The sequence below is a fragment of the Dermacentor albipictus genome, chromosome 1 (genome assembly GCF_038994185.2).
Source record: "Dermacentor albipictus isolate Rhodes 1998 colony chromosome 1, USDA_Dalb.pri_finalv2, whole genome shotgun sequence".
Taxonomy (NCBI): Eukaryota; Metazoa; Arthropoda; class Arachnida; order Ixodida; family Ixodidae; genus Dermacentor; species Dermacentor albipictus.
In genome coordinates this window covers 122995122-123010645 of record NC_091821.1, presented here as the reverse complement: position 1 = coordinate 123010645, position 15524 = coordinate 122995122, and the positions used below count along the sequence as shown (strand labels likewise).

Genomic DNA, 15524 nt, shown 5'->3' with positions numbered 1-15524 from the left:
TCGGCGGAACCAATGAGGTATGCAACAGACATGGACAAAGTGTACGGAGTCTGAGTATATTTCACTCTTCAAAAGTCTGCGGTACAGTTCTTTTCACTGCTGAGCCGGTTTACTCATGAAACTTATCATGAGTAAACCAAATCATGAGTATTATCATGAGTATTATCAAGCCAACTGAAGTGAAGCTTGATAATAAATAGTTGCAGCGAAGCAAGCATTTCAGTTCAATAAAGAATTAGGCTTTCGTCATTCCACTGTAATAGGCGAGGGGAAACGTGTAAAATTAAGCGCTAATAATTTTACTTTTTTGTGGTTACCGCCTTATTTGGGTAACAGGAAAAGTTTGAAGTACGGATTATTTGCAGCCTCGTGGAGGAACAGTGGCTGGTTGTAATGAGGGCGTGGGCGAGGCTTCACTGTAGACTTAAGTTGTCTCCGACTATAGTAGCATTTTTTGTATTAGCTCTGGAAGAATTACAGCGAAATATATATTTGCGGAACAATCACAGTTCTTTTGGATTCCCCGTTTACTGCTCCAAGTGCGAAAACGACTCGTGTTGTTATTTGGGAGGTTGCGTACCGCTGTGTGGCCGCCAGTCCCATACAACCGCGTAGAGCGCAGGATACTGCGATTGTAGACGTACTGCGCCCACCGCGAAAGGTTAGAAAAACACCCACATAAGCACAATAGATAAGTGGCTACGTGAGGCGGTTCGACCGATAACTGTAGAAGCGTCATTCAAAACACGTAATTGTTCTCCGCTTCCGACGGCGTTTTCTCTAATTCCTATTTAAATAAAAAGATGTTGATCCATAAATATTTTATGAAGCAACGGTTATATTTGTTAGATTTGTTGTTAAATTCGCTTTTCCTTGCAGTTTGGTTGTTGCCTTGGCTCTCTCCCTTAGTAGATCGCTTGATTTCTCAACTCCTTGCGATTTCTGTTTCCAGTTGCCAATTTTGCACGAAAAGTGCTATACAATTAGGGAAAAACCAGACGAGGTAACGGGCGACAGTCATCTTGATTATCGGTTTGAGGGTTATTGCAGGTTTTCGTGATGGATGCTGTTTCACATTATTTTATTTCCCACCTTATCTAACCCATATCACGTGTATATGATTCCGGGCATCTGCCAGCGTCGCGACGAGCTGTCATTCAAGGAAATAATGAAGCAAAAGGAAAAGTTAAACGCAATTGGAGTTTTCTCCGCCCGCAACTTGTTCCACGAGAGTACAGACCAGCTGACTAACAGCCGCATCCCTTTCCTGGTCCCAGGATGAGCCTAAACAAAGAAGGTTGAACTAACAAAAGCAACAGCTATGCGCGTGACAGTTGAATGGATGGTGACAAATGAACGCATCTCGAGTTAATCTGGCGGGCGCCGAATCTATGAGAAAACTGGCCTTCACATCCCAAGAAATGCTGATAACTACCTCCATCCAAAAGGAGTGAAAAAGGCAGCATAATGCCGACCGGTGAATAGCTGCCAAGTCTCAACATCGATCTGGCAGCGCTTTAGGAATGTGTGAGGAGTGGTGGCGTGGGTGGGGAAGGGGGGTATGCCATCTGATTGCCCCCCCCGGCCCCCGCCCCCCCTGTGGGTACGTGCCTGGCTGAAACGTATAGCTGATGCCGCGAAAGATAGCGTTATTTCTCAGGATAAGATTAAGCCTAATGTAGCAAGCGAATTTCTAGAAATCTTTTTCTTAACATTATGTACCTGCGCCATAACAAGAAATTGTGATCTAGGGATCCTGTTTCTTGGCAGTATGGACACAGAGATTCCGCGAAAATTTTAGGTGCTGAAATTCTGTCTATGTTATTATCGATTCAATGACATCTCTATGAATCCAATAAATCCAATATCTAATTCCTTTTATGTGCGGCATCACTATTGGAAGAACCGGCATTATAGGTCGGCTTGGGGATGCTCGCGCTAATTCAGGCTGGTACTTGCAAACAAATATGCAGCATTAGAACAGATAAATGAAGATGACAGATGTTTTGAATGAAACCGTAACTAGGGTGGCTGCAGAAGCAGTAATTGAAGTGCGAGGTAAGGCACCAAGGCAACCAGTAGGTAAGCTCTCCTAAGTTACAAAGGACCTAATAAAGAAATGACAAAGAATTAAAGTGTCTACTCAAGAGATAAGATAGAATGCCCGCAACAGTCAAAACTGATCAACAGGGAGAAAATAATAGATATTCGAAATTATAATGTGAGAAACACTGCAGAAGCAGTAAAAAAATGGACGCAGTAGGAAATCAGTGAGAAGGAAACTTGGCATAGCAGAAACCAAGATGTATGCAAAAAAGACAAGGAAGGTAATATCATAAGGAATCTCGAACGTATAGTAAAAATAGCGGAAAAATTCTATACTAACCTGTAAAGTACCCAGAGGAGCCGCGATAACTCCCTTCGAAGTAGTAATAAGCAGGTTACAGAGGCTCCTTCTATAACTAGCGTTTAAGATAGAAAGGCCTTTCAAGACATTAAAGGGGGGAAAGCGACAGCAGAATATGGAATAACAGTCGATTTAATCAAAGATAGAGGAGGCATAATGCTTGAAAAACTGGCGGCACTTTATACGAACTGCCTATCGACTTCAAAGGGCCCAGAGAACTGGAAGAATGCCAGGATGATACTAACACTAAAAAATTGAAAAATATAGGCCCATTAGCCTACTCCCAGTAGTACATAAAATTATATGAAATATTCAACAATAGAAGTCGGTGGTCAGCAATGTTCAGCAAAGTCAGCAATGGAAGTCGGGGGTAACTCCATTAGGCAGGATACCAGCAAACTATCGCAGGAGATGAAAGATCTGATCAAGAAACGTCAATGTATGAAAGCCTCTAACCCTACAGCTAGAATAGAACTGGCAGAACTTTCGAAGTTAATCAACAAGCGTAAGACAGCTGACATAAGGAAGTATAATATGGATGGAATTGAACATGCTCTCAGGAACGGAGGAAGCCTAAAAACAGTGAAGAAGAAACTAGGAATCGGCAAGAATCAGATGTATGCGTTAAGAGACAAAGCCGGCAATATCATTACTAATATGGATGAGATATTTCAAGTGGCTGAGGAGTTCTATAGAGATTTATACAGTACCAGTGGCACCCACGACGATAATGGAAGGGAAAATAGTCTAGAGGAATTCGAAATCCCAAAGGTAACGCCGGAAGAAGTAAAGAAAGCCTTGGGAGATATGCAAAGGGGAAAGGCAGCTGGGGAGGATCAGGTAAGAGCAGATTTGTTGAAGGATGGTGGACAGATTGTTCTAGAGAAACTGGCCACCCTGTATACGCAATGCCTCATGACCTCGAGCATACTGGAATCTTGGAAGAACGCTAATATAATCCTAATTCATAAGAAAGGAGACGCCAAAGACTTGAAAAATTATAGACCGATCAGCTTACTGTCCGTTGCCTACAAACTATTTACTAAGGTAATCGCAAATAGAATCAGGAAAACCTTAGGCTTCTGTCAAGCAAAGGACCAGGCAGGATTCCGTAAAGGCTACTCAACAATAGATCATATTCACACTATCAATCAGGTGATAGAGAAATGTGCGGAATATAACGAACCCTTATATATAGCTTTCATTGATTACGAGAAAGCGTTTGATTCTGTCGAAACCTCAGCAGTCATGGAGGCATTACGGAATCTGGGTGTAGACGAGCCGTATGTAAAAATACTGAAAGATATCTATAGCGGCTCCACAGCTACCGTAGTCCTCCATAAAGCAGACAACAAAATCCCAATAAAGAAAGGCGTCAGGAAGGGAGATACGATCTCTCCAATGTTATTCACAGCATGTTTACAGGAGGTATTCAGAGACCTGGATTGGGAAGAATTGGGGATAACAGTTAATGGAGAGTACCTTGGTAGCTTGCGATTCGCTGATGATATTGCCTTGCTTAGTAACTCAGGGGACCAATTGCAATGCATGCTCACTGACCTGGAGAGGCAAAGCAGAAGAGTGGGTCTAAAAATGAATCTCCAGAAAACTAAAGTAATGTTTCACAGTCACGGAAGAGAACAGCAATTTACAATAGGCAGAGAGGCACTGGAAGTCGTAAGGGAATACACCTACTTGGGGCAGGTAGTGATGGCGGATCCGGATCATGAGACGGAAATAATCAGGAGAATAAGAATGGGCTGGGGTGCGTTTGGCAGGCATTCTCAGATCATGAACAGCAGGTTGCCATTATCCCTCAAGAGAAAAGTATATAATAGCTGTGTCTTACCAGTACTCACCTACGGGGCAGAAACCTGGAGGCTTACGAAAAGAGTTCTACTCAAATTGAGGACGACGCAACGAGCTATCGAAAGAAGAATGATAGGTGTAACGTTAAGGGATAAGAAAAGAGCAGATTGGGTCAAGGAACAAACGCGAGTTAATGACATCTTAGTTGAAATCAAGAAAAAGAAATGCGCATGGGCAGGACATGTAATGAGGAGGGAAGATAACCGATGGTCATTAAGGGTTACGGACTGGATCCCAAGTGAAGGGAAGCGTAGCAGGGGGCGACAGAAAGTTAGGTGGGCGGATAAGATTAAGAAGTTTGCAGGGACGGCGTGGCCACAATTAGTACATGACCGGGGTTGTTGGAGAAATATGGGAGAGGCCTTTGCCCTGCAGTGGGCGCAACCAGGCTGCTGCTGCTGATGATGATGATTCAACAATATATTTTCCAATAGAATAAGGGCAACACTGGACTTCACTGAAAGAAGGGGGCAGGCTGGCTTCAGGAAGGGATACTCTACAATGAATCCCATCCATGTCATCAGTGAGGTAATCGAGAAATCCGCAGAGTACAATCAGATTCTCTATATGGATTTCATAGATTACGAAAAGCCATTTGATTCAGTAGAGAACCAGCAGTCATAGAGGCACTACGTAATCAATGAGTACCGGCCGCTTATGTAAATATCTTGGACAATGTCTACAGAGATTCCACAGCTGCCTTAATTCTCCACAAGAAAAGTGGGAAGCTACCTATAAAGAAAGAGGTCAGACAAGGAGGCACAATCTCTCCAATGCTCTTCACTGCATGCGTGGAAAAAGTATTCAGTATAATGAACTGAGAAAGTGAAAGAGTGAGGATCAATGGCGAATATATCGGCAACCTTCGGTTTGCAGATGACATTGTCCTGTTCAGCAACACTGGGGACGAGTTACAACAAATGGCTGAGGACCTTAACACAGAGAGTGTACGAGTGGGTTTGAAGATTAATATGTAGAAGGCAAAGATATTGATCAATAGCCGGGCGAGGGAAGAAGAGTTAAGGATCGCCAGTCAGCCTTTAGAGTCTGTGAAGGAGTACGTTTACCTAGGTAAATTACTAATAGGGAACCCTGATCATGAGAAATAAATTTACAGAAGAATAAGAATCGGTTGGAGCACATCCGACAGATACTGTCAGCTCCTTATTGGAAGCTTGCTATTATCATTGAAAAGAAATGTGCACAATAGGTGAATTTTACCGGTGCTGACATATGGGGAAGAAACTTGAAGACTAACAAAGACGCTTGAAAACAAGTAAAGCACCGCGCAAAGAGCGATGGAACGAAGAATGTTAGGCATAGCGTTAAGAGACAGAAAGAGAGCGGCGTGGATCAGAGAGCAAACGGGGATAGCCGATACTCTAATGGATATTAAGAGAAAAAAATGGAACTGGGCAGGTCATGTAATGCGTAGGTTAGATAAGCGGTAAGCCATTAGGGTTACAGAATGGGTGCGAAGAGAAGGGAAGTGCCGTCGAGGATGGCAGAAGGCTAGGTGGGGCCATGAATTAAGGAAATTCGCAGGAGCTAGTTGGAATTGGTTGGCGTAGGACAGGGGTAATTGGAGATCGCAGGGAGAGGCGTTAGTCCTGCAGTGTACATAAAATATGCTGCTGCTGATACTGATACTTTCCGTCTTAGAATGGCCTATGTACCAATGCGCGACAACTCTGCTTCTGAAGAAACTATCGAACACCAGGAGTGCACTTGCCCTCAATATGGCGTTCAACGCATATCTTTACAGACCGCGCTAAGCATATTGGACTTTATCACATGTCCTTAAACGAAAATTCTTGTACCATGGCTACATTTATTGATGACGCCGAAAGCTATTCGAGCGCTCTCTTTCTCTGCAGTGAAAAATGAGTGTATGTGAAGCCACTTTACTGGTCATTTCATTGCTTGAGTGCTTATTTACTATACAGGCCATCCTAGAAAACGTCCCTCACTGCATATATATATATATTCCTGATAATGGTGAGCCTCGCGTCTCAGCGCACCCCTCTTTCTGAAAGTTGTACGCATGTTCCTGAAGGCAGAAGCCAAGTTATAAAAAAAATTGCTTTGTGCTATATATTTGTCGCATATGGCCAATCCAAACATGGAACCGAACGCAGCGGTCACCTTGTAGAATTAGTTTGCAGCGTGCTTGACAGTCACACTGCCAGGGCACGCCAACGGAATGCCGGGTATGCTTTTCGCTTTTTTTTTGACAACAGGCATGTTAACAGCAGGCATGTTGACAGCAGGCATGTTAACACTTTGCTTTAGAGTCTATTTGAAAACAACAATTGACATTGTTGTTTTCAAATAGACTCTAAGGCAAAGTGTTAACATGCCTGCTGTCATATATGTATTCAAGGTTTATTATTAACCAATAAAACAACGAAATTAACAAGATCACAAGAATACCTATGGCTTGCTCAGACTGCTGCTACCACACTCAGTCAGTTTCGACAGCCTAGAAGTCTTGGCTTTTTTTTTCTCATCACATTTATTAAGAGTTGGTGCGTGAGATCTGGAACATTCCGCATGTATTCTGGTCTGACCATTGCCAATACACAAGCAATGTGCGTAGACCAGGCAGTTATGATTACCTCTGCGAAGCTTAGCTTGGGCTTAGCTGAATATGCGTACCCATGATGCCGATGTTAGGCACTAGCATTGTTTTGCCTTCGATGCTTATCAATGTTCATATCTCACCTGCCTGTGTGGTATGCTGTTGTGATTTTGCGCCGACAGCTGTGCGCGTTTGACTACGTGCGCGTTTGGCTATTCTCTTGCAGTATTTCTAACTTCCACTCGCTCCTCCCCCGGTGTAAAGTAAAAAGCGGAGTTTGTGTTCGATAGTCTTCCTCCGTTTACTTTTTCTTTCGTTTCCCTCCTATCTTCACTTATTGAAATTCAAATGACTATCAGCAGAAGCTTCAAAAATTGTGCAGCACCCCGATATCGCGGACTCCGTCCAACTAGTTTGACGGCTGTGACGTCCGGCCCACGGAACTCATAAGGAACTCTATGGCAAAACGCTTAGGTGTGTTTATACGCAGTGAAGCACCTGGCCATTTCACAGCGCATTTCACAGTGTGACAGTTTTAGCGTCAAATATCACCACCCGCCTAGCCAGCACTGGCTTTTCATCTTTTACCTTGCTTATGTTCTCACTTGTGCGTGCTATTTATTCATCCGGCATAACTCTGACCTGCTTCCAAACACCGACAATATTTTCCTTTGCAGATGGCATGAATCGAACGTTCCGGAAGACATGACTCAGGTGAACAAAGTTTGTAAAAACAGCGTTTCGAATTTAGGCAGTTTGAACTTCCAGACTTGGAGCGAGCGTTCGGCGACGCAGCAAGCAAGAAGCTCGGAGCAAGGCCTGCGTATGTGATGCTTGTATGTAGTGAACAGTGGCAGCGTTATTTTGGCAAGTGGCACCACAGGTCATATTATTTGGTCTCAACGCTGTTCGTAGAGCTGCTATTTGACAACTTTGTATTTTGTGCGCTGGCTCGCTTCCAAAGGAAGTAACTCCCTAGCATTGGCTGCACCTGACAGCACTTACAGATAAGTCTCACACTACCAATTTACTACTGTTTGCTTTACTGAACTAGCAATACCACTGACTACAAAGTATTACTTCTCATTTCTGTGTCAAGTGACTTTTTGATGGCTGAGACTGCGACCACATAGTACTGCCGCTGCCCCTCCTGACTAACCCTCACTTTAGAAGTTCCTTGAATAGTCGTTCTGTCGTCGCACACGATTATCATTTTTACCGCGATGGTACTGACATAAGAGAGGCAACTTTTAATTCTATGAGCTCGAAAGAACAGAAGTGGCACTGTAGGGTGTGTCTGTCGCCAGTTGTGTCCCGGCAAATGGCAACTTGGTTCATCCTGCTTAGTTGGCCTCTTAAAAAGTGACGCCGGCAACCATGCTTGTCGTTTCGCTGCGAGACCTTGAAAACCGTTACAAAGATGAAAAAGTCAAATGTCTCAAGGTTCTAAGCGACAGAGTCAGTCTGCAAGACATAGCGCGATTACTTACAAGACATAGAGCGATTGGTGTAGAAAGGCAACGAGTATGGCTTAGAGACCCACATTCCGGTGCACAAAATTCTGGCCCTGAACCAGCGTGTGGTAAATAGGGTGTCTTGTGAGCCACGTACACGTTGGCTGCTTGATGGTGTGACCAATTTGCACAGAGCTTCTTTCCAGGGCAATGCTAGACGACAAAACTTTGCGGTGCAACATGGGGTGGCGTATTTTCAAGATAAAAATTTGTGCGTAGTGCATTCGAATAAAGAAAGTGGTTTTGTAGCTTTACCGCACCGCACATATAATGAGAAGGCTTTGCAGGCTATGAACAAACATTTCACTCAGATAAAAGTGAGTTTAGCAAGAACAAAAGGGAATGCAGTCAAACTATGTGAAGAGTGTTGCTGTAAAAAACTGGGAATGGTGGTCTGGAAAACGGATTCCCTGGTTATATATTTAGTGCAAAAACACATAACAATGACAACCCGTTTCGGTCCATTATACTTGAAAAGGAAACACGGCAACATCAGGTCAACAGTTTTCTCCCGAAGCCCTTAACCTACTTGAGGTCAGGGACTCATTCTTGACTAAGTATTCTGAAGCCGAATTCAAAAGCTTTTCGTTCATAAGTGTTCTTTGTCCTTGGTTGGCCATTTTCGCTAACAATATGTCCAGCAACAGGTTTGGCTGAAATGTTATCTTACGAACAATTCAAGCGTAAGGCTCTTCGTGAATAAGGGCCCTGGTGGAGTGGTCAAATTTTACGTTGTAGGGACCATGTGCGTAAGGCTTAAGTCGATATAGAGTACTTATTTTATTATTTTCCTCGCTATGAACTGTTCAACACGGTGGAAAAATGTATAGATTACAATAACGACACTGGTTGCGTAAAAAAGGCTAAAATGAGCATTAAGCATTACAAATGCTTAAATTTGATGGTGTGCATCTTGGCGTGCATTCCAGTGCCTGCGCTTGTGAGCCAAACTTTATGTCCATTGATATCCAGGGCAGGAGAGGCAATACAACAGCGCGGGAACTCTTTGAGGTACAATTTATGAAAAAGAAAGGTCCCACGTGTGTCAGTGGCTCTTCGGTCAGGTTATACCCCACAGCGACACATGCACATGCTTGAGCCAAAGCTGTAACAATGTAGATAGCCATCACCACCACATCATATTTCTTGTGTTGGCCACGTGGGCAAAAGTTTGCCCTCAGCTCTGTTTCTTGAAGCATTAAATCAGTTGGTAGTTGGTGATTCGAGTGTGTGTGTGTGTGCGTGTGTATGCGTACGTATGTGTGTGCGCGTGTGTGTGTGTGCGTGTTTTCGTGTGTTTGTGCGTGTGTGCGTGCGTGTGTTTGTGCGTGCGTGCGTGCCTGTGTGTGTGTGTGTGTGTGTGTGTGGGTGTGTAAGGCCTTCGTATATGTCCCATCTAGCGCCCAAACACAATGTTTATTAACCCTCACCAACATGCCCAAGCAGAATTTCTATTAAAACTGGATCAGTTGCCTGCTTTGAAATTCGGACTGGGAAAGCTTAGCAATGTGGCGAGTGGCCGGCGAGCTTGACAACGGATGTATAATTGTCTTTAATTTAGGGTTAAACTGTTACTACCTTGTAACGATGTCTTCTTGTTCATTGATTGTTTTATTTTTTATTGTTTTTTTTTGCTTGACGATGTAGTATGCACACTTTACGCATTTAATGTCGAGGCTTACCTTGGCATATCCCCAGATCTGCAACTAGTGCTGAACTTTCACTCATTCAATGCAGTTTGATACTAACAAATAAACTGCAGTAACTTCGCCATTATCGTGCAAGTCTGTTGCTAAGACAAAACTGTCAAACTGTCTTTTCCATTTCATATATTTTGCTGGAGGCAACGAAAGTAGCTCAGGCCACCAATGGGTGCGTCACCACGTGATCAAGCACAGCGGTGCCCGGGGGATTGCTTTGAAAAGAATTTATATTACGCGCGTTCAAAGAAACTTCAAACCACCCAACGATGTACTGCAAAGGTACAACAGTTAGTACTTTCGGGGTTAATTGCTTTGGTAGCAGTGAGCAACGTCTTCCCAATCTATGCGAAAGCTGAACGTGTGTCACCCAAATACTGCCATTAAAACATAGGAAAACATTGTGAAAAATAATTCTACATTCCGATTCGCAAATTCTCCGCACGCACCTGCAAGTAAAAATTTCGACAAATATGTCTAAAACAAGGTCGTCCCGGCAGCCGGCTTTCGGTAGCAGTTGTCGCTGCAGTCGGTGCGCTCTCTGCTATAATTGCTCGATTCCTCCTAATGAGACGCAGTGAAAAATGACTCGAATTTACGCAAAAAAACAATGTCTTTAATTAGTTTTTCAGTTTTACAGAGAACGGCAAGCACGTTTTAGACCCATGACATTCTGGGCATCGAACATGCCTAAACAGGAATGGAGTACATTGATAATAAGACGGCTTTTGATATGCCGCCATAATTTTACCGAGAAATGTTTCATGGACTGTACGAAATACATCCCTTAAGGTCGATTGCTTAAAGAGGCAGAAATTACCAAAGATCGCAATTTCATTTAGGTGCTTTACAAAGTTTCGAAAATTAATTTTAAGAGATTTTAAATATGTGCTTTTGAGCGCGTGTTGAAATTCATTAGTCACATTCACAGTCGACAGTGTGATATAATGTAACCACGCACTGTTAAAAAACCTGCTCAAGGTCTCAACCAGTAATGCTACAAATGACAGCAACCTTGATTTTGATCTCCCTGACTATGCGTAACATATGTAGCGAACATTTTACAAAGTCATGGTGTGAAATACGGAATGTAATGGTGCTTCAAATTGAAATTAATTCAGTGTATAGTTTCTAGCTAACAGATCTTTAGCAAATACTCCACATCACTGATGCTAATTTACTGCTTAATTATGTCATTATCATTTTTTTATTTTTATTTTTTTTGTTTAGTCAAGCGCCACACTAAAGCTCAGAAGCAAACGTGGCGGGTTGCCGTGGTTGCTTAGTGGCTATGGTGTTAGGCAGCTAAACACGAGGTCGCGGGATCGAATTCCAGCCATGGTGGCCGCATTTCGATGGGGGCGAAATGCAAAAGCACCCATGTACGTAGATCTTGATGCACGTTAAAGACCTCAGGTGGTCCTAGTTATTCCGGAGCCCCCACTACGGCGTGCCTCATATGAGCCGCTGCTACATACGAATGTGTAAGCAGCAGGGCGCAATGTCAGGACAGAAGAAGAACACAAATGACAGGACCGGGGCCACTCACAACTAAGTTTATTTCCGCAACAAGCCTGCCTTTGTAGCTCGACCATACCGAAGCACACATGAAACATTAGGAATGAAATAGAGCCATCCTTCGACCACTCAGGAATCATATCTGGCACAATAGATCAAATCAGCAAACAAGAACCACACGTGGAGCAGCACAGGAAGCAATTCATCGAGCACAATCATTACAGAGTCACCGGGCAGAACGAGAGATACATACAAACTGGCTGTGTTTTTTAGCCCATCGCGACGCACGGACGACGCAGCTAAGCAATTATGGTGTGTAAATGCGAAAGCATTAACTTCGCTCAGTTATGTCGCTGTGTTTAGTGTTGTGGCGAGCAGTTTCTGAGTACATGTCAATTGTCTCGACGCAGCCGCTGCAGCTCGCTGGGCTCACACCGCAGCCGCTCACTCAGCCTTGTGAGGGGCTTGGGTGCTGAACGTTGTTTCACTGCAGCAGCTGGCGTCGCACGCTTCGCTGCACTGCGATGGTCTGGTATTTCGTCGGCAGTGAACTGGCTCCTCCGGCCAGGCTTTACAGTCTCGGCTGATGATGTATACGCGAGTGAATCAACTTCAGATGATCAAGACTCCACAGCACCGACAGTGGCGTCACACCTATCATGCGCCATCTAGTGCATCACCCACAAGCCAGAGCCCAACCCCGTGCACAGTCTCGAAGACATTCATCACTGTCGCCTGATGCAATGGTGGCGCACTGGTTAGCGCGCTCGGCTGCGTAGCGGTAGCAGTGGCGATAGGACAAGACGATCGAATTCTCGCAATGCCCCCTTCTTTATAGCCCAGCTCTTAGGCGCCCGTTCCTGGGGCGAGCACCGGCATCGGCGTAACTAAGCGAACGAGCGCAGCGGGGGATCAAAGACGTGTGTAGGAAAGCGGAGGAGGAGGGGGCAGGCGAACCATGAGGCGGTAAGCGGGAGGCAGAGGGCATGCCGAAAGCGTGAGAAGAAAAGCGTAGTGCGGCGACGATGGCTTACGAGATGGTGCCAGAGTAGTGCGAGCCGTCGGGGGCGGTCTGTCTGCGGCGGCTGCTGTGAATCGCGCCCGCGCGTGGCCTCGCGCGAACTCCAAGTTAGCGAGGCAGTCGCGCCACAATTCAAATGGGAGACAGTAAAAAATAATTAGAATATTCCCAAAGGAAAACAAGGTCTCGAATTAGTACTTTTTTTAGTTCTACAAATAACTGCCAACAAACGCGTTTTAGATCCGTCATATTCTAACATCGAATATCTCTTAACATGAATGGAGTAAATTGATGAGAAGATGACTTTTGATATGCCATTTTTGTTATCCCGAGAAATGTTGTATGGACTGTGTCAAATACACCCCCTAAGGTGGATTGCTTAAAGAGACAGAAATTTCCAAAAATCACAATTTCATTTAGGCGCTTTGCAGTGTTTCGAAAAAAAATTTTATGGATTTGAAATATTTGCTTTAGAGCACGTCCTGCAATTTATTACAAGGACATCTACAGCCAACAGTATGATATTGTCACGTAGTAGTGAAGAAGGTAGAGAAGCTATGATTGACGAAACTAGCTTCTTATTGGGAGAACTTGTGCCCTCAAAAGCAGGCTACACTCTAAGAGCAACAATAGCGGCGAACACAGTCGGCGATTGTAGAAAAGCTGTTCTGCCGGTCAAGTGCATCGGCTTTTATACACGAGCCATCGAACGTTCCAGAGAAATCGCTGGTGCCCGCGTGTCCCCCAGAAAGTTCTACACCATTCGCGTCGCGCATACATGCCATCAGATTACACAAGGTTCGGTGACAACAGACAGCGGATAGAACCATCGATAACATTCCAGAAACTTCCGATACATGCAGGCGCTTCCCGCAATTAGCGATAACATTTGTTAGATGGTGAAAAGCGCACAACCGAAAAAGATAAACAAGTCCACGTGTCAATATACAGTAATCACGCACCGTTCAAAAACATGTTCAAGGTCTCAACCAGTAATGCTAGAAATTAAAGCAGCCTCAATTTTCATATCCTTGACTATGCGTAACATGTGCACTGAACATTTAGTACACCATCACCTCTATTTTACCCAGTACCATCATAGTTCGAAAATATGGAATGCGATGTTACTCGAAATTAAAATTATAAGCTCTATATACAGTTTCAAGTTAAAAGATATTTTGGAAGTACTTCACATTACTGATGTTAATGTACTTTGTGTCACTACTTATTTTTTTATTTTGATCAATCTTTTAGGTAATCTTTGAATAACATTATTTTATCAGTGTACTTCGGCACGATATTTAAACTTTTATAAATGTGCTGCCAATGCTATGTGATCATGGGCCTCTACTAACACCTACTATTGGTCTAACAGTTTTGTGGCGGACATGCTTGATATTTATTATCATATAAAATAAATTGTCATGAAAATGGTATTTAAGCCGCGCAATAAAAAACAACTCATTGAGTGGAAACCTTCAAATAATGCAGCACAGTTTCGCGACATCCGTTTGCAATCGTTGCTGAGAACTTTTGTGTTCACCATATTTTCCCAAATCTCTCTTGACCACTGCGGGTCTAGCTAGGCAGGATAATTCTATATCTATCAGGCTAACACGTATGTAGGAAATACCACTGCAGAGATTCTTACACCCATCAACTCTCCCGAATTTTGGTAAAGTTTACGAATTTGAATTTGTTTTGCGATTAATAACTCGTTGAAATTGACGAAAAATAGTTGGTGTTTGAGAAAAAGCTTCAAAAGTGCTGAAGAGAGGGGCTGCGCAAATTGAGAAAAAGAATGCATACGATTAATTGTCATAATATCTGTGTCGTCCTTTTGTGGCATCAATAGTCACCATGTAGTATTGCAGACGTACTTGGTTTGAGAAAGTTTATTCAGAGAAGTTCTTGAAGCAAGCGAAACCGCTAACAACAATGTGCCTGAAAAATTCGCTGTGATGTAAAAATTATGTGTTCCTTGTCACTCCAGAGGTAAACCATCGTTAATAAAGTACCCATGAGCCCTGCTTTCTTTAACCTATCACCACCCGACACCGCACCTAATTGTAATGTGCGCAGAACTTTTACGAATTTGAATGCTCACTGGTTGGCAGGTATGGGTTCGCCAATGCTTCAAGTGCTACAAATAATGGTGTGTGCGTGCCTGCCACGCCTTCTGCAGCAGCAGCAGGAGGATCTTGCACTCTTAATCTAGTGGTTCAAGGTCACAACCAAATAGAAGCAACCTCAATTTTTATCTCCTTCGCTATGCGTCACACATACAATGAACATTTATGCAACTTCCTAGTGCAAAAATATGGAATGCAATGGCACTTGCATTTAAAACTGTTAACTACTGTCTAGTTGAAAAATACTTTTCGGAAATATTTCGCATCACTGATGGTACTTTACCGCTTGTGGCATTATTTCTTTTGCATAAGAATAATTATTCGATAGAATTTTTAAATAAATTGTATTATTACTGTAGTTCAGTACGATGGTTACAATATAAGCAGTGGCAGCAACAGGAGGAGGAGCAGGAGTAGCAAATATCACTCTGCACTGCTTCACACATTGGGTTCGCTTCGCTTTGCGTATTGATGCCCATAAATGCTTATTCATACGGAGCGTCTACAATGGTAATCCAGGCGAGCAAGGTCTCTTCGCGAGTCAGAACGTTGTTGTTAGAGCATGTAGTCTTCTCTCTCTAGAGTGTGTACTCTTCTGTTATGCCCAAGGTATTTAGATCTTCTTGCGAACTTTCTTATGAGCTCGCAAATGATGTCTGGGAACCACTCGAGTGCTTTTTCTCCATGGATGAAAAACAAGAACACAATAAAGTGAAAACAGTAAGGGGAAAAAAAGCTCTCTGACAAGTTTTTATAACCATTACATGAAACAGGTTCAGCCA

The 15524-nt window shown here is 43.4% G+C and overlaps 1 protein-coding gene across 1 annotated transcript in view; it reads right to left on the bottom strand.

Annotated features, from left to right (window-relative positions):
• LOC135904831 (E3 ubiquitin-protein ligase MARCHF11-like) overlaps window positions 1–1731 on the bottom strand; it is a 130388-nt gene extending 128657 nt beyond the window's left edge. Inside the window, exon 1 of the mRNA XM_065435823.1 lies at window positions 1723–1731. Coding sequence (XP_065291895.1) covers window positions 1723–1731 — 9 coding nt within the window. The remainder of the gene's footprint in view (window positions 1–1722) is intronic.
• Window positions 1732–15524: the final 13793 nt, after the last annotated feature.